General features: G+C 41.2%; 1 protein-coding gene across 1 annotated transcript in view; it reads right to left on the bottom strand.

The window, feature by feature from the left end:
• Window positions 1–14,604, bottom strand: part of RABEP1 (rabaptin, RAB GTPase binding effector protein 1) — a 45,979-nt gene extending 31,375 nt beyond the window's left edge. The window contains exon 1 of the mRNA XM_005525858.3: window positions 14,458–14,604. Coding sequence (XP_005525915.2) covers window positions 14,458–14,491 — 34 coding nt within the window. The 5' untranslated portion in view covers window positions 14,492–14,604. The remainder of the gene's footprint in view (window positions 1–14,457) is intronic.
• Window positions 14,605–25,801: the final 11,197 nt, after the last annotated feature.

The raw sequence follows: 25,801 nt of genomic DNA, 5'->3' as shown, positions 1-25,801 counted from the left end.
ACAGCACTAGTGAGATCTCCAATCCCTATTTAGGGCCTTAAGTCACCCAGAAACAAACAAAATCCCAAAAGACCTATTTTTTAACTTTGGAAATAGCACTGAGAAAACTTTAAATTAAAATTGGTATGCCAAACTAAAAAAAAATACAAACAAGAAATCCTTTTGACCAACAATTTAAAACAGCTTTTTTTTCACAGATTATTAGGCCAAATAGAGTGCAGATGACAGAGTTACAGATGGCAATTAAATCACTAGCTTAATTTCTAGCTAGCAACACAGATTTTGCAGACACACTCCAGGTGAGACAAAGGGATCCCCATCTCCTGTGGAGCACTGACATTACAGCAAAGCACAGTGAATGTCATCATGTGCCCTAACCAGGGAGAACTCAAAATAAGGGCAGCAAAATCCATTTCAGAGCAGACTCATCGATTTACAGGAGAACCATGAAACTGCTGCAATACGTGAAGAGAAACTTCAGAGAAAAAAAGATACAGCTTTCTCTTAACCCACTGTACAGCAAAATTCCAATTCCAGGAAAACACAGGAACAAACACACATTTCTTATTGACTAGTTATTTATATGCTGTTCCACAGAGCAGCTCCAAAAAGGATTAAATTTTATGTATGACAGTTTCCAGTTACACAAACATGTAGCGATCATTCCAGAACTAAGACAGACAAAGCTGATTATCAATAAGACTATTTTTGAGTACCAGTTCTATTTATAAAATTAATGCTATAGAGCTTTCTGCTTGATATTTAAAGAGTCAAACATGACATCAAGAGTTCGGTCCAACATAGCTGAAATACAAAAACAGAGCAGAAAAGAACCTACATGTACAGTGAACTTTTTGGAGACAAAAAAATATATAGCTTCTGTCATTTTCTACCTTTCTTTTGCTGTCATGATTGCTTGAGAAGTATGGAAAAGTACTTATTTCTATGAGTTCCTACTATGACTTTCTACTATTTGCTATGAGCACTAGCTTCAGAATATCATGACATCATATTGGAGCCACAATTATGCTACTCCATAAACTTTTAATCTAAGTCTGCCACCAGACCATTCATGTAGACTGCAAAAAGCTTTTTTTTACTTTACTCAAACAGGATTTGATGAAAAAAGAACAACCAACCCCTCCACTCTTACAATACACTCCAGCTGCTTGCATGAGGCACTCAGAAGCATAGGAACAGATTAAGGTTCTTTGAAGAAATATGTTAAACAGAAGCAATTCCTGACTTATAAAATGAGGCTGCTTTATTTTCAAGAAACAACATTTGTCCTTACACACAGATATCCAGCAGCAGCAGATCAAACTAGAGGAAAAAAAAAACCAAACCAAAACACAGGAACAAAATAATTACCTGCTTTTCTCAAACTTGCAAGTATCAAGCATTTTATTTACTGGGCCAAATGGCTCAAGCTCACTGGTCACACATTTTCTTTGTTTTATGTGAGGACAGAGAATGACCCCTGACTTCTCACTTGCCACCTTCTTTTTCAGAGTGGCACTAAACGCCTCCGCCTGTCACAGCTCCCTTTTTAGAGTGTTTTGCTGTGTGTGGTGAGAAGAATCAACCCCAGAAAGGGGAAAACCAGGGGGTTCTGCCCCAGAGCTGTGCCCTGGCCCGGGAGCTGCTGGCTCTGCTCCGAAAAGGAGCTTGGGCAGTTCCCCATTTCGGGCAGTGCAGCTTTCAGACACTGCTGCATTCATCCAGCCATTTCTGGCTGATTGTGCAGCTGAAGGTTATTTGACATCCACAATTTGTTCTCCATTGACTAAACATTCGCAGGGAAACAATCCAGTACCAATTTAAGGCCAAATCCATAAAAACTTGGTGTTGTTGACAAATGCAGATATCACCATGCAGATCTGAGCCTTGCTGCATCATATCTGTTACAGAAGCTTCATATTTATTGCAAATATCAGCAAGTGCAGGATCAAAAATATTCAGCCAAGCATTGCATGTTACCAGCATCTAACCACATAATAAATACTCTATTAACATCAAGTGGAAGTTTGCAAGATATTATTAAAGTTTGAAGGTAATGTTATTTTTAATTGAAGCTGAATGACAAACATCTTTCCACTACAGCCTATAATCTCAGTAGTGCCTATTCCTACTCTTTATTTTTCTTTTTTTATGCTAAACAATGTGTAACATCCTACATTAAGGAGTTTAGAGAAAAAATGAAAAGCCATCACTAAATTAAAGTAATTAAAATCTGAAGAAATTTAGATGTTTGAATAAATGGGAAGACTCTCTTCTATAATATAATCAAGAACCACAGAATGGTTTGGGCTGGAAGCAACCTTAAAGATCATCTCATTACAACCCCTCGGCTTGTGGAGGGACACCTTCCATTAGATGAGGTTGCTCCAAGCCCTGTCCAACCTGGACTTGGACACTTCCAAGAATGAGGCAGCCATAAGAAGAGAACAAGCAAAAGGGAAAGAGAAAACAAAGGTTCTTTAAATGGCTTAATTAAACCTGCAAAGATAAATAGCCATATGCAGTAACAACTAAACTTTCCCTAACAGCAAAGCAAACATCTTCATGCACAACTACAAGGAAAAGAAGGCAAACACATAGTTTCTCCTTCCCCATTTTTTTTTCCACTTCCACTTCCCACTTTTTCTCCCTTTTCACAGCACTCACAATGTGTTAACTACTTCCTTGCTTTGTTATTGCCTCCTTCATCTTCTTTCCTGGACACAAAAGGAGACAGTTGCTTCCGGAGGTGCAGATCTCCATCTTGTGACACTCCATTTCACCCGGTAAAGGAGAATCACTCCTGACTTCCAGTTTGGTAAGCCCACTTCATGTGACAAGTAATGCTCTTCTACACACTTAGTCACTCTGACCCCAGGTTAACTTAAGTCTCGTTTTAAATTTATGCTTAGTTACCCATTATTTACACTGGACTGCAATGGAACACTGCTCACTCACGTCAAGTATCACAGGAATGCACTTAAACATAAATGTCCATGTCGACAAAAGGGGGCTTGAATTTTTTTCCAACAGTTTATTTTCATTTGCCAAAAGCACCATTTCTTCCCAAGGACAGTTCCCTACCTCCATTATTATAGCCTCGATTTTGTACATCCCTGTTCAACATAGCAGCTGGCTCTCTCCTTTTAACTAGGCTGCCATCAGAACTCTCAGTTCTGTGCACACAGTCTTCTCCACAGAAGTCCCAACTTAATGCACAAGAAGTTTTACTATCATTAGTTTTCACTCTATTTCATCTCTGCCACCGATTGTGAGAACAATTCATCAAGAAATTTCAGGAAAACACTATTGGTTAGCATTTTTTTCCCCCGAGGAAATCAACCACATGCTGTGCTTTATCAATTCTTTGAATAATTTAAATAGGGCAGCAGTGGATGAATCACAGAGTTGGAAAAGTCAAACAGACAACACCATTAATGGAATCCTATGGAAAGGATTTTGCCTGTATCCTGCTGCTATCACCAGCGAATCTCCCCAGAAACACAGTGTTGCTAAGCTTGAATGCATATCAGAATATTTCAAAAGTCAACAGCAAGCTACAGTCTGGTGAACTTTGAATTCATCTACAGTGACACAAAATGGAGAGAACAGTTACCAATCTCATCACAATCACCAGCATTTTCCCTGCTCCCTAAGTGCTTGCCTCTTGTTCATCTTGCTTTAACAATTTTTCTTTTTTATATCTGCTCTTTTCAGGAGGATCAATTTGGAAAAAAAAGAAAAAGAACAAACAAATAACCAAACCAAAATCACTCAGTGTCTCCTTGGATTTATGAAAGGGGTTATTTACTCTGCAGGCTGTGGGTATTTACTCAGCCCAGTCACTGCTTGACCAAACAAGAGCAGGGTGATGGCAGCGCAGAACTGGGGAGGGTGAAGTCCCCAAGAACTGGGCACATTTCCCCAAGAGGATTCACAGCTGGATTCCACCTCTGCCAGCTCTAGGCCAGCCTAGGTAGATCTCTACACCCTGCAGGCACAGCCTGACGTGATCCCCTCGGCAAAGCTTTCTGAGCATTTCACACACCTGAGCTCAAACAATGCAGCTGTCAAATTCATCCCTGCCCCTTTCATTTCACCAGCCAGGCCCATCTCATTACCTGCAAGATAAACACCAACAGAAGGTGTTTGAAGTAGACACAGAGGCTCCTCCAGCCTAGAACCAGACCTCCAGCACAGCCACCTCTTCCCTTCCACAGCATTTGAAAACAAGTCCCCAAAAATGTCAAGTCACATAAATCTTCCTGACCAGAGCAAGACTGAAAATATGAATGAGCCTTCGTATTTACACAGGAATATTTCTGCCAAGTTTTTCCACACTAGCACGTCTCATCATTTGTATGATATAACCAGAAAACACAGAACTGGATTACACGTGGCAATTCCACTTGACAGTGAGGTTTTCAGTGTGTCTTCCAGTAAAAGAAAATATAAGTTGAGGATATTGTCTGTTTTAGTAAACCACCAGGAATCTGCTGCTCTGATCAAATGAAAATATTTCAGATCAAGAGTCATTTAGGGAGAGATTCTGATATGCATTTCATTTTACAGGAGACCCCCTACACAATTTGCACTCTGAGCACCACTAATATAACTGTTCTCTTTAAATGTAAACATTTGCTAAACCCAGACAACAGACTGATTTTCTTTCAAGATAATTTAATTGCTGACTCATTTGCAGTGGGAGGGGAAAAAAAATCCCTGTGACTCCTTATTATATGTTTATCACTTCGCCTACAGATTTATTAAAGGCTGTCCTCTTCAGGCAGAAAAATGAGAATAAAGTGTGACTCAACTCTCAGGAAAAAAGAACCAACAAAACAGCACAAAACAACCCTACTGCATTGTTCTCTTTGATGAAGTAAGTTAATATATAAAAGAAAACCATTACATTAATTCCAAAATTCCCCCAGACACCACTAGTCTGAGATCTCATGCTGTCTTGCTGTTTGTCATGGGGCCAAGAATTGAGGTGTAGTTGTGAGAGCATTCAGGCTACAGACCACCCCAGGTACTCTGCTTCCCAATTTCTGAGCAGAAAGAACAAATTAATGATAACCTAACACACTTAAAAATTCAAAGGAAGGTAACAAAAGTGAAATACAGCTTGACCAAGAAAATGATGTGGAAGAAACCAGAAAGAAGCCAATGTTTGTGAAATTTATATAGGCAATGGCTTCTGCAATTTACCATTGGTACAGGCGTGAGGACACTGCCATTTAAAGCAAATTGGCATCCTGGTGGACATTTTCAAAAGCTGAAATAATCACAAGAGCATGGAAACTCACTTCCACATGCACAGCTACCAGACAGCACAGTCATTTCACAGGTACTAGAAAAACTTTAGAAATAGCAGCAACTCACAACTCAAGAGTTACGGATATGAACAAGCAGCACGAAAGGGAGTTAATACCTGATTTCTTTCCCACTGTAGTTCCCTACCCCTTGCTACAAATTGGTATACAGAAAATAAACTGGGAAAGAGAACAGGTAGAAACTGACTTTCAAGAAATAGTAATTTTAAAATTTTAGTTGTCAGAATAGCCTGTTGTAGGCATGAAAAACAGGGTGCTGTAGAGTAGCCACTTAAAAGGATATAAATCTTAATAAATGTCCTGGAAAAAGACTGTTGCCTGATATATTTAGGGAGACATTATGATGATAAATATAGTATGACAAACAATAAAAGATAATTAACATCAAGGAACAGGATACAGATCCTATTATTTGGAGTAAGGTTTCTAAAGCAATTTAATAGGTTCCCAGAGAACAACAGACTAGTACTCCCCCAAGCCTCTAGAATCTATTTCTTGACAGGAAATACTGCTGTGATTCTATATATTCATATTTTTTGCTACCACTTGCCAACTACATGAATTCCTGAACATTTAAAAAGGAAGAAGATCCTCCTCCAGCATTAAAATTTCAAAACATTTTCCAGGGGTCTAAGCAAACAGAATGGGAAGGCTAGACTAAGCCTGCAGTTACAATCATTTTAAATCGATTTCTATACTGGTGGTCATCTGAGAGGGTAACTCAGCACTCCCACCTCACTGTGAGCACACATGCCTTTTACCCCCACCACACTATGAGAGCTTTTAACAGCAGTGACAGCATCAGAAGTGATACAGGAAAAATTTGGAGGGTGGGAGGGGAGTGAGTCTCAAACCAGGTCCAAAGCAGACCACACCTAGCACTTGGCTGAGCACAGAGCAGACCTGACACACATGTGGCAATGAAGATCAGAGTAAACTGTGAAAAAAAGTCAGAACTATACCCTTGGACTCTCATATTACTACTGTGTGGTTTACACTCTTCCTTTATGCGAGCTCTAATGCTTATCAGGTCTTTCACTAAATTAATTAAACTAATTAATTCAGCAGTGAATAGTTCTCAACTGGTGACTGAGCTGAACTGGCTCAGTGATAGGTCCAATGTGCAGGGCTGGCATAAAGAAAATGAGGGAAACACGACTGTGGGAGCAGGAAGAAGAGAGTAGGAACCCTTCTCTCAGCAGTAGCAACCTTCTAGACTGGCTTAGCTGCAATGTGAAACCACAGCCTATGGGTACAGCCTGATTATCAGTTTAACTGAAGTGCTTGCTGCCTGCCAAAAGAAATAGTCTGGCCTTCATTCTGTCCGCCACTCTCCCTTGTGGCTACTGAGATTGGTGTAGCCATGCAGCAGAACTTAGATTTTTAAGACTTGATGACTGACATTTGTAAGTGATAAACGACCTTTTTCAAATCCTGATTTCCATTCAGACTCTCCAGGGGAAGCTGACAAACTTAATTGGTATTAGAAAGCAAATTCCAAAGCTCAGGTTTCCCACCAGTGTTTGTACACACTCAGGTTTTGAACAAATGGACCTGAAAGAGTTGTACTGCACTGCAGTTGCCAGTATAGAAGTTCTTAGACTGGTACAAAACCTAGAGCTGTAGATAAAAATATATCAGAAAACATTCCTATCCCACAATAAGGTTAAGTTCACATTTACTTGAAAGCAAATACGCAGTTAGATTAGACATTGTAACAGGCCATTACAACCACTCCCCATGGATCATCAGCTAAATGTAAACCTCAATGCCTCCAACAAATTTAACTCTGAAACATCAGGAGTTAATGCAGCACTTTAACATCTTTATCTCCAGTTTCATCTAGAACTCCAACAGAAGCTGTGAAGACCAGACAGACAGCTCTAATATCTTCACAGCTAGAAGCGTCACTCAAGCGCAGAATCCAGAGTTTGCCTAATTGCTTTCCCATTAATTTCACATGGGAGAAGATATAAACAGACATTGCAAGCTGGCAATTAAGAAAACCTTACTTGAAACCAATCTTTAAAAGAAAACTTTAAAGATGCCATATATGACATAAAGATGCCATTCTGTCAGATGATTTTAATTAACAGAGCCAAATTTATTCTTTGTATTTCACCAAAATAAACCAAGTAACACCATAAAATAAATATGATAAAATGTATCAGAGGGATTTTGGCACAGGTTACTGTTAACGTAAGATGAATGTTCCAATTCTTGTCTCTGAAATCAAGGGGAGACTAATATGAATTTCAATAAACCTTAGGAAAGACAATTTTCTTAAAGGATACTGGACATGAAAATTTATTGTAGATAGTTAAAATACTTATTGCTTGAGCAGTAACTTCTAGCACTCCTCTGTGTTTCTTCCTGTGTAGATTAAGGCAACGCCACTGAACACACAGCTGTAAGTACTGTATGATACTCTGTGGTTTTATCTACGTTACTGTTTGCAAGTTACTGCTTCATTCTTTTTTAAAGCACCCAACCATGGTGCTGCCTCCTCATTTTGCATAGCACTGATGCAGCACAGATTAAAATAAATAATTTCTTTTGGGGAGTATTTGAATGGTGACCAGCCATGCAAATACAAAGTTACCCTACCAGGGCATGAGTGTGGGGGATAAACAGTTACACACAGAATCACTGGGTAAAAACAGTGAAAGAGCTGTTTCTCCTTTTGTTGTGCATATTCCTCTCCTTTGTTGCCATTTAAACAGCCTTGCAAATCTTGTTGCAATTATCTGTAAGCTAAAAACATGTATTGGTAGAAGATGCAATACACAGTCTATTCAGGTCACCAGCTTAAAGCCATGGGAACACCATTATAATGGTTAAATAAATGGTTAAATAAATGGTTAAATAAATGGTTAAATAAACACTGCTGGTTTGGTTTGATCCCCAGGTAACCCTTCCCTCTCACCTCCAGGCTATTCACTCTGGAATACACACAGTTAATGCGACCATTGCCTTCCAGTTATTGATTCCAATTCACTTTGCTATGTATAACTTCTGTTACTGAATTTATGCTCCAGAATTTTACCAAAAAACACTTTCAAAAACCACAAAATATAAAAAGATAAATATTAATAAAATCCCACCCAAATTTAAATTTTTTCTCAGTGTGACTCACCACAGTAAGGGTTATTAAGTGTTTCTGGCTTATTAAGTAACTAAAAATCAGACTGCCTTTTTTTTTTGTTTTCTCCAGGATTCTGGTTATTTTTCAGTCCTTAACACACAAGGCAGGGTCCTTAACTGCACACAGAACCAAATGAGCAGATCACAGCTCTGCTGTTTCCTGTCCTGCCCTCAACTGATACCACAGAACTGCTCTGATAGCCAAAAGATGGAACACTTCTATTTTCTACTTCCATTTCCAAGAGGCATAAGTTAACTTCCAGCAATGATTTTTTTGCAATCTGTGAGGCACTTAGCTACTTCAGTTTATAAAGATACCAAGGTATTAAAGAATTAGATGTCAGCCAACCTCATGATTAGGTAACTGAAGATCACTGCCTCAAAATTCTATAATCTATTCTGAAAAAACACTCAGAACCTGAACATGTATAAGGCAGGGCTGGAAAGCAGATGAGTAGTTCTCTATACCAAAAGTAAAGCACAATGAGATCTCCCTTCCAGAGTAACAGAACATGGAAGCTCTTAAATAAAGAAAAATACATTTTAAAGCAAATAAGCTAAGACTCAGCACAGCTAGGGAGCCATATTGCTCAGAAAAGACATTTTTCACTGAGGAAGTGTGTACAGTTGTGCGAGTTTCTCTAGAAGAGATGGAATAGAGAGATGGGTGTGATTCCACAGAGCAGAGCAAGGCCTGCAGCAGCCAAAACAAGGGCAAGGTCCAGGGGACACCCACCAACAAGAGGTTGCAAAAGGCAAGGAGAGCAGTATTAAAGAAGCTGAGGTGGTGGCTGGGAGGGAAGGCTGAGAAAACCAGAGGACTTGCTGAAGAGCAGCAGTTGCCCAAGACACGGTCAAATGACTGGGTGTTTGACCAGGGAGGGAGGAAAAACCTCAGACCAAAGAGCAAGCAAGGCCACATTTCTGCTCTTTCACTGTGTGGAGCAGGAACTGCCAGAGGAGATGGAAACAGACATAAAAGGTGATTCAAAAACTTTATTCTTCCCCTTCAGTGTACTGGGAAGAGTAGGATAGAGACAGGAAGGAGGGAAGCACCATCACAAGTCAGCTGAATGCCAGGGGAGTTGTGGCTGACAGAAGGAGACATGAATGGGAAAAAAATATAAATACATACAATTCCTCATTATATCAGCTGTCATGCTGCAGTTCTGCATTCTTAGAGTACTTCAGGCACTGCTTATAGAGCAACAGGACAACTCAGAAGTTTTCTTGAGCACCAGGTACTTTCCAGGTAAAAAAAAACCCTCTTCCTTCTGAAAGGCACAGAAATATTAACCAAGGGTACACTGCTCACTTGTTCTTCCTATGCCAATTTACACAAAAATATCAAATGATTTAAATTTTTCCAGAGATAATTCATCATCATGCTTAACTGACTATACTGTGACTAAAATGACACAGTGCTTACCCTATTTATAGACTAACTTGTGGAGGGTAGTACCATTAACTCAGCCACTACTAAATCAGACACTAAAACCAACTATGCAAGTAAAGGCTGAACTACTGAGAAGTAGCAGACTCCTGGTATGAAAGCTGTTCCTCTGAAATACTCACATACAATGGCTTTCACAGCAGCCTGGTTACTAAATGTTGCTTATCAGTGTTACCGGTTCTTACTGAAAGACTTCAGTCAGAGTAAAGCCATAATCTCAACCTCAGGCTTTTTCATTTGTTTTAAAACTACATATTTGGTATTTTTTAAGAAGAAAAGAGTGTAGTTAAAATGCCTAAATTTAGGATAGAAAACTTCTCATCTGAGAAGCACTTTTTAATAAAATGCTGGAGTGAAAGTCTGCCAGTCAACCATCACCCATAATGAAGCCTATGGGATTTGGTCCACTCCCTCATTGACAAGAATTGTTTGGTTTAGCTTCTTGAAAGTTTTAAAACAAAATTCCTTCTTCAAGCACTTTCAAGGGAGCTCATACAAACTAGTTTCACAGTGGGAATCCAGTCCACCCACCAAGGACTATGGGAAAGCAGTTACACATCCTGAGGCACCAGGCCAGGAAGGGAAGAAAACACATTACTAAGCCCATCTTCTCTGTAACAATGGGGAAGTGGCCAAGAAGAAATAAAAATGGACGAAGAATTTACATCTTCCAGTGTCCAAAACGCAAGACAGAGTCAGCCCACAGGTTAAAGCATATTCATTGTGCCTTCTCGCAGATCAACAGGTAATGATAAAGAATATGGTCAGGGTATTTTGCAGAATTAGGAGATTTGCAATTTGACTTTGACAGGAAAACAGACACCCTGAATGTGAATATTCCCATTTCAGGGCAAACTGATCTGCTGAACTGATCAAAACTTCCTTAGAAACTCTAAGAGATGGAAACATGTACATCCAAGGTGTCTGTTTTGTTTTTGAGACCAAATTCCAGATTTGTCCACTGAAATGTCAGAAAAGCACACGGCCTAAAAAAATAAGTGTGAATGTTTGTGTTTTAATTAGAATGTATTTTTTATTATATTAGTAATAATATACTAAAAACACAGTAATAATATTAGTAATTATTGAATAATAATAAATCAAGGACCAAGCAAAATGAAAGTGAGGGAAGAAATTTTTTGCCTCTTGGAAAGTTCCAACAATTTTGAAGTTACTTCCCAAGAGATAAGAGTTTGACATTTGACAGTTGCATCAACAAAGCAGAATGGAACATCAGCACTCATGGCCAGTCCCCTATGAACCACACCTAGCTTGGAGATGAACAATAGCATCTTTAGATACTTCAATTTTGTTTAAAAGTGACATGCTTACAAGGAAAAAAACTAGAAATGTAAAAGCACCTGGGGTTTTGTTAGTTCATTTTCTGTGTGACATTCCTGACCTCTCCACCAGCGTCATCTGGCCCCTGGGATGTGTGACAGACCCAGCTCTTGTTGGGATCCTGGATTATTGACACAGGGACACAATGAGGACCACGGCACTGCTGCTGGCACCAAAATCAATACGGCAACATCCTCCAATCTTCCATCTACAGCTGAGCAGTTCTCTCCACTGAGATGGCACAGCCTCCCACCACTGACAGACACTTTTTACTGGTCTAAGTTACTCCAATACTGGATCAATTCTTTCTGCCAGGAAATTCTTACTAAAATATCTGATAGACTGTGCCATTAACAGTTTCTCCCTGAACAATATCAATGGATATGCTAATTATCAGTCTGACTGTACTAATGGTTTAAGTTTAGAACAGTAAGAAGAGTTTAATAATCGGCCTAGCATTCTAATTAACTTTAGCATTGAAGAAATAGTGTTTTATGTCACTGCAGTTCCTTCATCAAAGTGTTTTCCAGAAACGAGAAGGAGAATTACACTAAATCCTGAGCATTCTGATAGGGAAAAGCTATGCCAACACATTTTGTTTGGCAACCTTACATTCTGAGATGGCAAGCACCCAGACCCAAACTAAACCCAGGGAGCCTGAGAGGTCTGAATTTTGAATATTATAGTCAAAGTAAAAATATTTTAAAAAATAAGACATTACAGGTGTGGTAATGCAATCTGGACAACACAACTAAATTAAAATCTCCCCCAAAAAAAGACCCTTGACCAGGATCAGCAGGCAGCACATACCTACTTGCAGCACAGGTCAAGATCATGAGTTCACAGTTCCCAGCACAGAGCACAAAGCTCCAGCAGCAGCCAAGGGCTGCCCTCGGCCTCCCTGCGATTCTTATCATACAGCAACTCTGTTACCCCGCACACTGGATTAGAGGGTTATTAATGTCTCCACTAATCCAAAGTACAAACCAGGGTTGGACACAACGCCCATTCTTTTCCTATTTCTCTGCACTATTCCTTCCCCTGTTCTTGGGCCCATTTTCATTTCAGTGCAGGCTTTGGAACAGAAGACAATTTCTACATTAATTCCTTTCATGTTGTTCCATATGTTATTCCTACCACAGCAGAAAAAGTAGTTCTTTTATACTTACTTTCCACAAAAACAAATCATAGCTGATGTGACTTGCATGAGTAAAGAATGCTTAAGTTATTTATAATCAAAGCAAGTAATTATAAAAAGCCATTATTTTTCCTCAGGGGAACATACTAATCCAGTTCTATTTTGTCACATGTAATCTTAAATCGGAGGTTACGCTACTCCTTTAAGCAATAAATCCAGCACAGACAACTAAAAATATTAAATAATTAATTTCTTGAATTTTCTCCACATTAAAATAGAACAGTTTCAAGGCACACTTTTGGTAAGTTACTTACAAGCAAAACCAACACAGATAAGAACAGTATAGTAATCAAAGTGGGTAAAAAACCAAAACTGGTCCTATGGCTGCAAAAGGAGGATGGGGAGAGGAGCCATTTTAGAAGCTCCAATTCTTTAGTGTAGGACACAGCAACCACTTTCAGAATCCATCCAACTTTCCAGCCAGTCCCCTTCTCTACAGCATCCTCATCTCCCCACATCTAGGGACCAGGAAGAAGACAGCAATCCATACCTCCTGTAAGACAGACTTCACCAACCTATCAAACCACTAAATTTTCTTGCACTTTTTTGCCTTCCTTTTAAATAACAATAACACAAATACATCCAACATGGGTCTTCTAATACACTACAAATTTACAACTACTTTTCCTGGTCAAGAGACAGCCAACATTTGTACATTGCACAGTTCCCCGCACACCTGCAGTGTGACAGTCTGCAAGAGCCAAGAGGAAAATTTGTTGGAAGTTGTTCTGCAGCCCTCAGAACAATAAACAATGGTTATTCACCACAAAGTACAGGAGAATAACCCCTACCTACACTGACCTTACAAGCATGACAGCAGGGAAACTTACCTTCCCCTCAGTGCTTTAGAAGGACAAACCAGCAATGACTGCCCATAACGTAGGGAAAACCCCACAATCTAAGCACCTTCATCATTACTCTCAAAAGGCAGGCTGAAATCCCTGAGGAAAAGCACTTTCTCGTGCAACTCCATAAAGAAGAAAAAGGAAAAAAGAAAAAACAACAAAAAAAAAGGCCACGAAATTCCCTAGACATGCATAATTAAGAATACAACATTGCCCTTTCCTAACAGAGTGCTTTCCCAAGGAAACTCAAATGCTCCCTAAAAGAAGAGAGCCCTGGCCTAGTCCAATGGCTGGGTAGTACCAATCCTGCAGGATTCTGCACATCTCTCCAGTTCTCCTGTATCTATATTATAACTAGCCTCAAATTAAATTCCTGGTTTTCTCAACCCTTCCCATGCATCCCACACAGTAAACACTGACCCTTCAACCTCACCTTCCAAGCTAAGCATTACCTACAGCTTTTTTATATGCACACACTTCTGCAACCTCTTCCAAAGTAAAAAACGTCCACAATTCCTCTCAAACCAGTCAGAAATAACCTTTCCACAGCAGGAACCTTCAGGGAAAGCTTAGCTTCCTTCTGCACAGGTACATACCACCTTGAGAGAAGATCTGTTATTTTCTTTGTCTTTTCCAGCAAAGGAAGGCACCGTTCACACTGCACATCCCGACCTGAACCTTCCGAGGTGCCTTTTCGCACACAGCCAAACATCCCCCGCCGTGCCCAAATCAATGACGGCGTCCCACCAGGAGGATCGGTGTCTACCTGCATCCACCGCCACCCTTTCCCTCCTCCCCTGCCAGGGCGGGCAGGCCTCGTCCCATCGAGGCTGGGCTCCCCTTCCCCAGCAGCAGCGCGTCCTCCCAGCGTTATCCCCGCTCCGTGCGCGCCGGGAGCCGCCCTTGCTCCACATTCACAGCCTAAAAAACCACTGGCGCTGCCTCCCGCCCCCTCCCAAGGCCTTCCAAGCCGAGCTCCCCGGGCCGCTCCCCGCTCCTTCCCGGCGGGTCCCCGCTCCGTGCGGGCCCCCCAGACCCTGCCCGGCCGATCGCGCCCAGGCCGCCGCCCTCGCCCCGCGGCCGGCGCGGCTCTCAGGCGAGCCCGGGGCTGCGCAGGCCGCGCCGCCGCCCCCGCGGTACCTTCGGTCTGGGCGCTGGGGCCCGGCTGGGCCATGGCTCGGCGGGCGGCGCCGCCGCGGCCTCCTCGGGCGGGGACCGCTACGCCACGGGCAGAGAGACGGGGGCGGCCGGGCCGGGCCGCCGCCTCCTCCGCCTCATCCTGACAGCGGCCGCCGGCGGCGGGAGGGGAGGACGGGCAGGAGGGGGAGAAGCAGCAGGAGGAGGAGCCCCGCGCAGGCGCCCACGGTGAGGCACGGGATCGGCTGCGGCCGCCGAGCGGGGAGGGACCGGGGACCGGGAATGGGACCGGGGACCTGGACCGAGACCGGGGACAGGGACTGAGGGTAGACATAGGGAACGGGAACCGGAACCAGGGACAGGGACAAAGACCGGGAACCAGAGACAGGGCACAGGTAAAGCAATAGGGACCGGAATGGGGAACAGAGACCAAATATTGGGACCAGGGACCAGGGATGGATGCAGGGACAGAGACTGAGGACCGAGGAGAAGAATTTGGAACAAGGACTGGGGACAGGGTGAGGGTGGCGGTGGCTTCTCCCGGCTCCCTGCCCGGGCTGGCCCCTCAGCCCCGGGCAAGGGAGAAATCCCCCGGCCTACAGCCCGGAGGCATAATTAATGTTTGTTATTGAAGAAGTCGCTTTGAGCAACACCAACAAGTTCTGCCCTTTGATCACAGAATCACCGAGGTTGGAAAACACCTGGTCATCGAGTCCAACCTGAGGCTGATCCCCACCATGTCACCCCGACCGTGGCACTGTGTGCCACATCCAGTCTTTCTCTAATGTGATGACTCACTCTAAAGTGGATGGGAGCACCCAAGACTCATAAATCCTTGTGGACAAAAGGACCCTCAAAAGTCAGAGGGTCCACAAACAACTGATTACAAATTACACACTTGGCATGGAAATCGGTGTATTAGTCCCTGCCCTGTTTGTAGTTGTCACACTTGTTTTCACACCAATAATGCAGCTGTGACCCATGTGGGCAGTGGAAGGAGCCTGTCCTGCCAAGGGGTCCCTTTGCCAGCACCATGGTTGGGCTGTGTTGATGGAGGTTTAGTCCTTTCATGGGTTTTAGTCCTTCCACGCAACTAGGTGAATTGCTGACTTAGTGGCAGATGATCAAAGGATGAAGTATCTATCACTCGAGGTACATTTACAAATTTCTTAGCTCCTTCCTAGGCTTTTTTTATAAGTAGCTGGATGTTACAAGCATTCAGTGCATGAATCTCCCTGTAAATCTAGTCCTGAGTGTAAGAACTGAGCTCTTGAAACTCCACACTGCTGTGTGTTCATATGAGTACCTCAAAGCACCTATATTAGCAGATAATTTCATCTTGTTCATGTTGAGGCAAAACTCTGACACATTTTGGTCGGTCAAGGATCAAACTCAGTACAGCATCACTCCTGCTGCAAAAAACAAGTAAGATAATAATAAGCTTGATATCTGCTGTACCTACAAGTGCTTATTAAGGGATGAATTATCATTTCACTTTCATCACTTCCATAGATGAGATGATAGGATATTGACTGTTGAAATTGCAACATTTGCAATCTCTATCTGAACTCCTGAGCTTACATTCTGGATGGGTTTTATATGTAGTTTCAAAAATATAAGAACTCTTGAGGGGCTCATACTTTTATTTTCCTTTCTTTGTTCTTCAATTTAGAGCTGTACTAGCTTTATAGGTGTGGTTCTTACTTAATCTTTCTTTTCTGGATATTAATTGGACTTGACAGAGGTGAAGGTTTATGTAGTATCTAACAGAATGTCTTCTAACCTGGAACAATTGAGTAACTTCCTCTGTGCCTCCCAAAATGTCCCATTTAATTCTACTCACTTGTAGTTCTTATAGCCTTGATCTCAAAGGATTTCCCAGCATGACTCAGCTAAATCTTAAAAGAGGTAAAAGAGGTTTAGCAGCAGTTTTCAGTCAGAGGAAAAGGTCTTGCAGCACAGAAACAGCAGAGACCAGAAGTCCTGAATTCCAGTCCCTGTGGTGTGAATGATGGACAAATGCAGTGTTAAGGAATCAGTGGCACAGGTGAGCAGAGGCTATTTCTGGAATAAGCTTCTGCAGAAATAATGCTCCTAAATCCCATGAATTTTTATCAAATTTATTTGGCCTAAAAGCCTAACATAGGCATTTTCAGCATCAGCAGCACAAGCAGCAGACACGTGTGAATGGAAGATGCATCTTCCTGGAGAGTGTGTGCTGTGTCGGGACAGGTGGAGGAGGAGCTGTCACCTTGCACTCTGCCTGAAATGTAATCCTGAAGGCTCATTATAAAAAAGAAGTTTGCAGGTTTTGTTTGAACAAAAAACATCCAGGAGCAAGCAGTGAGTGTGAACACTGGAGACCTAGAGGAAACTCAGAGGGACTGGGGTTGTTTGGTTGCGAAGAGCACAGTGAAGTAATTCACATAACATATCTAGGAGAGAAGTATTTTCATTTTCTTTGAGGAAAATGAATAAGTGGAGAAAGAGCTTATAAATCTGTTTCCCTAATAGGACTTACGGTTGATTGACTTTTGTGCTTATGGGTGCTCAAGTCCAAATGAAACTTTCTCTGCTTATTTTTTTTTTTATCATGTAGAAAGATTTTTCTCTTTCTGTGTCTTTGGGTTTTTTTTCTTTTTTTCCCCCCTTTACTTGGGGCACTTTAACCTCAACTGAGGCATCTATTTTCACAAGGCTTTGAAGAATGTAGTTATCACTGTCCTTATCTGTGACACTAGTCCCAGATCCTGAGGCTGGTTGAGTTACCCTGGCTATGTCCCAGCTCCATGTCAGGACAAGATCCAGTTACATACATTGTACTTGCCACAAAGTGTACAGCTTTGGGGAAGTCCCTGCATCTCTAGCAAGTCCCTTGTTGTGGATGATTAAAGGGGCAGGGCTGTGATCAGACTGAGGAAGAGTATGATCCCAAAAGCTTTGTATTCACAGGAGGCTTGGCTAATAAATACAGAACTAATTCCTTCTGTTTTGAGTGATACAAGGTACTATTTTTTTAAATGACAGCTAAGCCAATTCTACAAAACCCAGAGTCTTTAAAAAGATAAACTAAATTTCTGGGCTTGCAAGGCCAAGTCTGCATCTGGTGTGAATCCAGTGGAAACAGGCTGATGTGTGAGAACTGAGAAGCCTGTAGCACAGAATCAAAATGGAGATCCAAAAGGCTGTCTGAAGTGCTGTTCCCCATGTCTGCTGCTTTGCTAGCCACAAAGAAGTTGGATTCCATTGTGCCCTGTATGGTGGGGGTTTGCAGTGAATTACAGGCCCTGCTCCCACTGTAGTTCATCTTTTAAACCACCCACTGCTTAATTCAATTAATCCAAGAAAGCTCAGTAACGAGGTGGATTTGGGAAGTGGCTTTGTGGGTTCTAAACTCCAGGGCACCCACAGGGAAAAAGAATTGCAGAACTGGGGCCCTCTGCCTCAGCAGGTAGGAGATTTCATCTCCCCCCACCTACTCTACCTGGAGGTGTTACACAGTGGAGAGTTGGGTAATAGTCTCCATTGGCCAAACCATACAATGACATCATCTTTGGAGGAATTCAACAAGAATGTTTCAGATGATAAGAGTAAACATGTTACCAGAAAAAAAAAAAAAGAAAAAAAGTGTGTTTTAAACTCCAGGTGAAGCCCAGGGAAGCAGAAGTCACACACATCTTTAAGGAGGGCAGGACAGTGAGCCTTGGCTTCATTCCAAAGGCAAGTAGCAGCCTTGTCCAGCTCACAAAAGAGGAAAAGCAGCATTTATTACTTGCACTTTATATATTTCTAGGTTTGCCAGATTTTCTCTACTGTTTTTCTCACTATTTTTTAAAAATTGTTTAAAATTAAGTGTTCAGTTTCCTAATTTTTAAATGTTTATTTTCCTTCTATTGAGATCAATGGGTCATTAGCATTAAGTTATTGGTTCTGCAGCTAGGAGTGTTTCTGGGCTTTAGTCCTTTCTTTTTAAAGCAAAGCTTTTGGAGAAAATTTACATTCATCTAAGTATTACCATAAAGAGTCTGGTTAAAAATCCCAAATCAGTCATGCTCTTTGCTTCAGAAGTTCTTATGGAATGCAAGGAATTTAGTCTGGGACAATTACATTATTTGCGATGGTAACTTCTTAGCGAACCCTGGAATAGTTTATGTGGTTAAAAACCTTTTCAAGAGCAATTGAAAAATTATGTTATCCCATCTATTGTTTAAAGGATTCCATGTGGTGCAGTTCTTTGAATATATGGGAAGAAAATGGAGCCAAAAAAGAAAATTTGGCAGGCAAAAAATCAAAGTGCTTGCATTGGCTCTAAAACCAGATATGTACACATTAATGATCTCATTTGAAAGATGTCTATATTAAGATCTGAAAGCTCTTGGTGTTCCCAAGGGACAAGCTCACTGAATGTTGTGATATACCATGAAACGAAACAATTTTTCTTACTGCAAAATAACCAAGAAATCAAAAAATCAATCTGTGTGAGTAACAAAGGAACACAGTCTTTTGGGTAACCTTGCTCAGCAGTACATCAGAATTGCCATTGCAGGGAAGCACAGCTCTGCTTTTTGCTTATACACTCCTTCCTGGGAAGATCTAAAAAATATGCCATATGTCATTCAGACTCACTAAACCTGCATTACAAAGTTACCTGTGCACACTGCAACTACTGCATCTCTACTTGAATCACTGCTGAAGGCAGACTTGGACAAAGGCTCCCTCCTGGCAGCTCTGCTATTGCAGCAGGATGTCAAAACAGAGGAGAGAGGCACCAGCAAGGCCCATGTCAGTCACCACACATTTATCAGACTTTGCTGAGCAAACCCAAGGTGGTCCTGCACGTGGGGACAACAAGGCCAGTGGGACCCCAGAGAGAACTCTCTCGTTTTTCACTCTGCTCATGAGATTATACTTTTCTTTTAAAAATCTAAAATAAAAACAGGGATTGTGCTTCTTGAGGCTGTTTTTACATGTATTGCCTGTAGTAGCATTTCTCTAAGCAGGAGCCCATGTAAGCAGTAGCACCTCCTGCACTCAACTTCTGAATCTTGAGCCGGGTGGTTCGTTAACCTCGATGAGATGAGTCATGTCAGATCTGCAAGACTGGCCCATTTATCCTATTTTCTGCCTCTGAGGCACAAGCAGCTCAGTTATCCCATAAATTCTAATGGTTTGCAATGCCCACTCGCCAAGAGAAGGAGGGAATGTTGCAAGTACTGTAAAATTCATTGTCCCATGTGTGTCGTATTAAATAGTTTAGCCAAAAGATTTCCATGTTAAGGCTTTAACAGCAGTGCTCATTTTGGAGTATTTTATTCATCCAAGCACTCTCAACCCTCAGTTTGTCCCTTTCAGAACTGTCTTTGGAGACATTAAAAGGAGGATACCCAAGAAGATGGAGCAGTCTTTGTGTAAACAGAGGACCAGGCAGCTGAAGGGCTGTTATAGGCTTCCAGGGGATCACCAAATCTGTGCAAGTCCTTCAGATGAACAAGCCCACCCTGTGAACTGTTTAATCCAGGTAGGATTGCTGGAAAGTGTAATTCAAGGCCTTCCTCCAGGTAAGATTCTTCATTGATTCCTGAGCCTTTTCTGGGGCTGTGCTGATGTCTGTATAGCCAGACGTGGTCCAATCCAAATACTTACCAATAAAAGTTTAAATCCCACATCTTAGGTCAGTGGGTACATCCAGCTAGTCCAGATGTTTCTCATCAATGCCACCCCATCCTTATGAAGCCTTTTATTCCCTTTCCCCTGATTTCTCCAAAATGCTACAGTCATCTCTCTATTTGCTTCTTTATTTTGCTAGAGTGCCTTTTCCAGACCTGTGTTCCTTAGATGTAGACACACAAAATGTTTTGTACTTCTATGGCACTTTCCATCGAGGAAAGAGACTTTTAGAAGAGCTGGAAGAGAAGGAATTATCTCAAATTTACAAGGCTGAGCAAACTCAAACAGCCTGATTTGCCTGGGGATGCACAAAAATCAGGAAAAGAAAGGAAAAAAACCCTGAACATTTATCTCCTATCTCCCTATAGCTTTTTTTCCCCCATAAAGTATATTTCCTTTGCTTATTCATGACACCTTTAAAAATACTAAAAATCTTCTGTCCTTCTTATGAAAAATAAGCAAACATCTGGTGAAAAATCAATATTTCTTAGTAGGCAAAAAGATCAAACAAACTCATATTCTATAGAATCTGTCTGATTCTCTCAAAAAGGTTTGCTGCTGACATAGCTTCCCTGCTTCATGCAGGCAGCATTAAGAAGCTCCTTTCTCCTCTGAGACCACAGGAGGTTTCACATCATGTTGTTAACCTCCCTCAGATCATCCCCTCCATGCACAATCCCAGTCACATTTACATGCAGACATAATGTCACTCAGCCCACTTTATGCCACTTACATCTCCCTTGTTGCTATGGGGAACACTGATAAGGAACCAATTAGCAAATAAAATATTTGAGGCCGAATGTGAAAGCCACTGCTCAGTGAATTTGTGTGTCATAGGCAGTGACATTTCATTTGGCATTTGTCCTTACCTAGCTGGGCTTCTTCCACTGCAGCCTCAGCTACATTCTGGGTAGTAAAAACACACTCTTCTTGGGATTTAGGGGCTTAGACATGCAACTGTATCTGACCCCGGGGAATTTTTACAGCTCTGGGGAGAAGTGGGAGTGCTTGAGGAGCGCTTTTGCAGCATAAGAGTGCCAAGAGCACCATCCAGTGCCTGAGCTGAGTAAACACACAATAACTCGGTGGCGTTGGGACAGAGGCAGCTCTGCACATCCCATGGTCCAGCTGCTCCTGGTGGGATGCACGAGGAGTTCACAGAAAAAGGCTACAGTCAGTTATAGAAGGAACTTATAAGGGAAAGCTAGCAGAGTTTTCAGCCTTTCAGGAGGACAGGAGACAACCTAGAAGGTCACATCTTTTAAAGAGCTGTCTTCTGAGTTGGAGTTACTGACTGCAGGAGCAAGAGATGGGGCCAGTTAAGAAAAGTAGGTGAATTAAATCCATGATGGAATGGAGCTTCTGCAGAGAGAGAAAACTGGACCAGATACTTACCCTGTTATCCTTCCCCTTTGCAGAGTTCAGTCAGCAGAAAGAGACTAAGAGGGTGCGCTGGTAGCTGAGAAAATAAGGGAGAAGTGACCTCAGGTGCCACTGCACAGTCTCAACAACCTGTATTGTTTAACAAATGTAGGTAGTCCTGGATTTAAAGAATTAAAAATAATTTGGATAAATGTTTTGCACAGTTGTGTGCAGTAAGTAGTAAATTTTAGTACATACAGTCACAGAGAGAAAAGGAACTAATAGGAGAACAAGGAGTCCACGGGGCTGAAAATGGGCACAGGCAAAAATTAATGTTATCTGTAAAGAAGTGATACCCAAATAGATGTCCAGGAAAAAGGATGCAACTTTTCCATGGAATAGTAGCTGTGCAACAATCTGTGGAAACTCTAGGTAAGCAAGGACATACGAATTTGGTATATTATGAACTGGATATTTATTAATCAGAGATGAAGAGTGCTCCAGTTTAGCACAATGTTTGTGGTAACATATCACTAATATATCCTCCCTAAAACAAAACTTAAGGAATAATTTAGAAATGCTGTAATCCAAGACAGCTCCTCTGTTGTGTTCAGTGTTCCCAGGAACAGCTTAGCATGTGTTTGCTCTTACTCCTTTTATATTGAACTTGAAGAGCAAAACTCACTTCTTTGATTAATATTAAGCAGTGGTTTTTTGTGCCCTGTGGCAGAAGTGCCCAGATGGAGAGCGTTGGGTACTGAAAACATGAGAAGCATTTAATATTCTGTGGAGGTCTGTTAAAGTAGTCTGAGTAGAATATCTGGTATCAAATATTTGGATAAATCAGTTTTTGCAAGTATTTGGACCTACTCTGGATCTGTGCTTTGTTCCAACTTTGCATTCCCTCTCTTCCTTCCTTGTTGCTAGAGCCAGCAGATGATGGTTTATTGCCTGGTGCAACCCATTAAAGTCCCTTTGTTGGGGCTTGGCAATTAGCTCAGCAGAAAGGGTGTAAAAATCACTTTGACATCTGTGGGGTTGAAATGGCAACACTGGCTTAAGATGTCCCTGAAAGGTTTTTTATCTGTCCACAAGGTGATGGAGAAAGAAGAAAGAAAGGTTATGCAGAGGCTTTGAGAAGATATTGTCTGATGTGTCTGCAGAGAGGGACCTAGAGATGAATCCTTTCACTTTAGGAAGTGTTTCAGCTAAGGAAGGCTGAGTACATAGAGCTACTGTTACCCTGGCTGAGACTTTGGACATTTGGCTTCACTCTTGAACAGATTTTCCTATGATTGGTGTTTTCCCCTGTAAATTTTACCAAATTTACCTGCTCAGAGGCTCTGACTCCTGGAGCTCTGACCAAAGCTATGAAAAAGCACCTAATGGGAATTACTAAATTGCACTCAAGAGTATTGTAAATCAACTGTTTCATGTATAGTAACCAAGAAAAAGGTCTCATAATGTAACATTTTCTGCTAATAAGAAAATAAGATATTTTAAGTTATATTCCTTTAAGATGTCTTGCTATGTCTTACTATGTTTAAAGGGCTGGAGTTCTTCTCTTTTGTTTTGTTTTCAGGCTTGATTCATCAAGAGAACTTCAGAGAAGTTACTATTGCCTCACACCAATGGTAAGGGGAAAGCAAGGGAGGCAAGTTATTCATGTTTAATGTTGTTTTGTGCCAGATGTTTTGCTGGTAGAAATCCATAGCTCCACAGGCATCAATTTCTTCAGGATCTGGAATGTCTGACACAATTTCTTTCTCCTTTCTGGATGGTCTGTAAAGGAAGCTGCTTGATTTTGCAATAATGAATATTCACGCTGAGAAGTTATAAGCAAAAACAAAATAATGAGAGACAGGGTCTCTATAAGCTTCCTGTCACATGAGGCTCTGGTTCTGGTGAAGCAGATGTGGTTGCTGACTTGTTTCCAAAATGTTTGTTGAGTGGTGATTAGATTCTGTCATGCTGATGTTATATCTCTGTGATCTCATTCAATACAAGTAGTTCTGCAAACAGTGAAATATATTTTTCCTATGGATTTATATCTTGGATTGTGTTTAGGCATGGATTCTCTGATGTTTAATGGGAATTGAGTTGATTTTAGCCTGTTTCTTCAATGAGAAATGAATACTCTGTCTTAACTTGGCTGTCTATTTTCACAGAACTTGGAGAAATCAAATATTGTAAGTTCTGAAAATCTGAGTGGGAATAATGAACCAGTTCCAACATTATTTGGGGCCAATTCATATAAACAAATATAAACGTGAGTCTCATTTTCTTACAAAACAAAAGGTAAGAATCAGTCTTTATTACTTTGTATTTCTGCATAACCTGCTTGATTCTCTTCTGGTTTATTTGTGATCAACCATAGAAGATATGTTTTATTTATAAAGCTGTATGAAATATGGAACTTTTTGTCACATTGAGTGTATATTAAGACATCATTAATTTATGCTTGTTATGGGCCACACAAGAGGTCACATTCTCTTCTTGTTGTACTTGCTGGAGCATGGGAAAGAGGTGACATGCATTTTAACTTACATGTTTGCACAGGTAAGTGCTGAGAAAACTAATTATAAAGGAAAAAATATCTATTCTATTGCCAGTTCTCGTGAAGGAAATGTAGAATTAAAATTATCTTTTGGATTGCTGAGTCCAGTCTTCTGCTTCTGTAGTGAGCCAAGTTTCCAATCTTTTTCATAAACAGCTTGATGCTATTCAAAAATATGCTCTTTCCTTCTTGTCTCTCCTATTCTCCCAATTTCACACTTTGTTTGGTGTTTGTTCTAGAATTCTCTTCTTTTGATGGAAAAAAACTTTTAATTTCCATGGTCAGTTTAGGCATGTTTTTCTTGTTCTGTGAAATGCCTAAAAATTCTTTACTGCAGGTAGCCATGTCTGTATAGAGAATAAGGGAGGAAAACCCTTATAAGAGGATAGAAAATCTACACTTGGGTAAATCCTTAAGGCTCAAGTCTGTTGGAAACTAGGCTTTAATAGCACTTAGCATAGAGTGTTTGTGTATCTGATACTACCAGGTTTTTCTGGGACTGGCAAATGAATTATTTAGTAATGGAAACTGCATGTGCATGTGTTTGGCTTCTGTAGGTTCATGTGATAGAAAACTGTAAGAGTGTCTGTAGGGATCACAACTGCCCAACTTTGTGTCATAGACCCTGTGTCTTAACAGGGCTCAGAAATTCACATTTAGCTGGGTAGAAGATAGAGAACAGAGTGGCAAGTCTCAGCTTTTATTGCCAATGCTTTGTAAAATAACATTTATGGTCTGTAGATTTGGTTCTGTGCAGGTCTGTGTGACTTAAAATTTATTACACCACTTCATATTTGTGCATCTCTCTCCAGTTCCTGGATATAAAAGAAATTAAAGGTCCAAAAGGTTACCTTTATGTTAATAGATCCAGATATACCCAATATTTAACTTCCCTCGATGAAGGAATTGCATCAAGGGCTGGCTTGTCCTGTTAGCATGTGACAGTGTCAGCCCTGTGTGCTGCAAAGCTTCATGGAGCCTTAGAGAATAAAAAAGAAAAAAAGCCAAGTGTACACTCAATGGAAAACAGATGGAGTTTTCATTAGATATTACTTTTAATGATCTGCTTTAAAAGTAAAGATACACCATTCTGAGCAGAAGGGCCTCATAATAGCTGTGTTTGAGTCCCAGGCTCATTAACGTAGCTACAGATAAGCAAGACTGCAAGATCTTTGTATCATTAGAGGTTCCAGTCAAGCTTGCCTACCATTATTAGAATTCCAAACACAGCAGAACTATTTTGGAGCCTTAACAATAATTTATCCTGAAGATGTATCTTTATTTAATGATTCAGAGTTGTTATTATGGGCCTGGCAGTCAGTTGCTCAGTTTCTGGAGTATTACCATTTAACCTAGGTCAGGATAAAAATCCTGGAATATTCATTGCAGGGCAGACCTGAGAGCCTGTTCTTTACAGTCCACTCGGGTGTGACTCTCCCAAATGGTGTCACTGGCTGTGAGAGGTGACCCCAGCAGTCTAGAAAACCTGAAGATCCCTTCTAAAAAGAGAGACTCTGCAATCTGTGCCTTTGGGTACTAAATCAACTTTTGACATGTAAAGAACAATGAAGTCCCAGAGTTTTAGGAGTAGATGCTTGCTGCCAAACCACAAGAAATGCTTTTGTCTGGAACTCATGGAGCAGTAACATAGCAGTGGAGGGTGTACCCTTGTCTGTTATTCCCTCTGAGCAATTTCTCAGAGACTTGTTACCAGGATTCAGATAGATTTCATGGAACTAGAAGAGAAATAGACTTTAATTT

Source organism: Pseudopodoces humilis, chromosome 23, assembly GCF_049639895.1.
Source record: "Pseudopodoces humilis isolate 2021_Gansu_Grassland_sample_001 chromosome 23, ASM4963989v1, whole genome shotgun sequence".
NCBI classification, from domain to species: domain Eukaryota; kingdom Metazoa; phylum Chordata; class Aves; order Passeriformes; family Paridae; genus Pseudopodoces; species Pseudopodoces humilis.
The sequence above is the reverse complement of the archived record's forward strand: the minus strand, read 5'-3'. Positions and strand labels throughout refer to the sequence as shown.